Source organism: Carlito syrichta, unplaced genomic scaffold (genome assembly GCF_000164805.1).
Source record: "Carlito syrichta isolate Samal-C Ts95f unplaced genomic scaffold, Tarsius_syrichta-2.0.1 Scaffold304253, whole genome shotgun sequence".
In the NCBI taxonomy this organism is placed as follows: domain Eukaryota; kingdom Metazoa; phylum Chordata; class Mammalia; order Primates; family Tarsiidae; genus Carlito; species Carlito syrichta.
The window spans coordinates 3,328-4,979 of NW_007248349.1; the positions used below are offsets into that span (position 1 = coordinate 3,328).

The following is a 1,652-nucleotide window of genomic DNA, read 5'->3' on the forward strand; positions in this document are numbered from 1 at the left end:
TGGGAGGCGGCCGCGCGGGGCCCAGCAAAAAGGCTTGTCCCCAGGGGCCGCCGCCTCTGCCGCTGCTGCTGCCGCCAGCCTAGAGCCGCCCGCTGAAGCCGAGCCGGCGCCGGGGCCGTCATCCCCGCCGGTCCCCAGGGACGGCTGCTGCCAGTCTCCCCGGGGCCCGGTGGCCCGAGTGCCGAGCCCTTTAATCCCTCGGCCGCGGGGGGTCTGGGCAGCTGCGCAGGCTTCGCCGCTCCCGGCTGTGGGGACCCCACAGAGCATGTCGGAAGAGACCGCCATGGAGAAAGCCATCAAGGTAACCCTGCTTTGTCTGTGGCATTCCTCTCGGCTCCAACCTCAGAAAGCGGAGAGATTTGGGGGTGAGAGTTTCCCGCGCCTCCCGGGTCTTGGCCTCCCCCGGAGTCCGTGGACCGCATTTAACAGCCCTGGGGCGGAGGGTGTGTGTTTGTGTGTGTGTCGGTGTCCGACTCCTTCCAACTCCCCCGGTTGAGTGGCGTGGGGTTGCTTGCTGTGAGTAGGACAAAGGGACCCCACTACCCCCTCCGTTTTAGTTCACCTCGTGCCGCCCGCACTTGCTTCCGGATGGTCTGCTGTAACAACAGTGCACGGAGAGTTGAATTTTGCCCGTTTCTCCCGTCTTGTTTGAAACCGGTCTCCTGGAAATCTTTAGCCTTAGAAGAAGGTGGTTCGCCTTACCAAGCCTGTTTTTTTGGCACATAGGTTGTTCTCTTCATTTCGTTTTTCTCTTCCCTCTTCCAGGGAGCATTGAGTTTACTTAGGAAGAGCTTACAGTTCTATGACTTAACTGGTCTCTTAACTAAAAGAAAAACAAATATATGTATCCAGAAAGGAACCAAGTAAAATAACTTTTCTAAAAACTGCTTTTTACTTTTTTTTTAGTTGGATCCTCACTCTGTCGCCCAGGCTGGAGTGCAGTGGCACTCTCACGGCTACCGCAGCCACGACCTGGTGGGCTCAGGCAATCCTTCCACCTCAGCTTCCAAGTAGCTGGAACCACAGGCGTGTGCCCCATGCCCTGATGATTTTTTTTTTAATTGTAGAGATGAGGTCTCACCAAATTGCTCAGGCTGGTCTCGAACCTGTGGGCTCAGGCAGTCCTCTCACCTCGGCCTCCCAAAGTGCTGGGATTATAGACGTGAGCCACCATGCCCAGTGTACTTTTTTTTTTTAAATAACAGGCATGTTTTGTCCACTAAGAGTCAATTACCTGTCTTGACAGCTATACCTAGGAAATTCTTATGAAAATGGAGCATTGAAGCTTTAAGTTTGATGTATTATTTACTTAATTTGACAGCGGTAAGTCAACCCAGTGCATTTCGTAATTTCATGTTCCTTTGAAGGACAGGCATCCATTGACATCTTGGGGTTATTTTCTCCTTCGAGGCACCGTGACTATTACTAGTAACTATTAAAGAACTTAAACTTGTACCAATTTTTGTAGTGCTATATATAGTTTATAGAAATCATCAGTCATTCTAAAGAAACTTAACCTTTTTTTTTTGAGTTGGAGTCCCACTCTGTCGTCCAGAGTGGAGTGCAGTGGCCACTCCCGGCCACCGCAGCCTCGACCTACTGGGCTCCAGCGATCCTTCCGCCTCAGTCTTCCAAGTAGCCGGAATTACAGG

General features: G+C 52.3%; 1 protein-coding gene across 3 annotated transcripts in view; it reads left to right on the plus strand.

The window, feature by feature from the left end:
• Positions 1–6: 6 nt before the first annotated feature.
• Positions 7–1,652, plus strand: part of MAPKAPK5 (mitogen-activated protein kinase-activated protein kinase 5) — a 49,063-nt gene continuing 47,417 nt past the window's right edge. For all 3 annotated transcript variants that reach the window (XM_008059549.2, XM_008059548.1, XM_008059551.2), the window contains exon 1: positions 7–301. In XM_008059549.2, the coding sequence (XP_008057740.1) occupies positions 266–301 (36 nt within the window). In that variant the 5' untranslated portion in view covers positions 7–265. The remainder of the gene's footprint in view (positions 302–1,652) is intronic.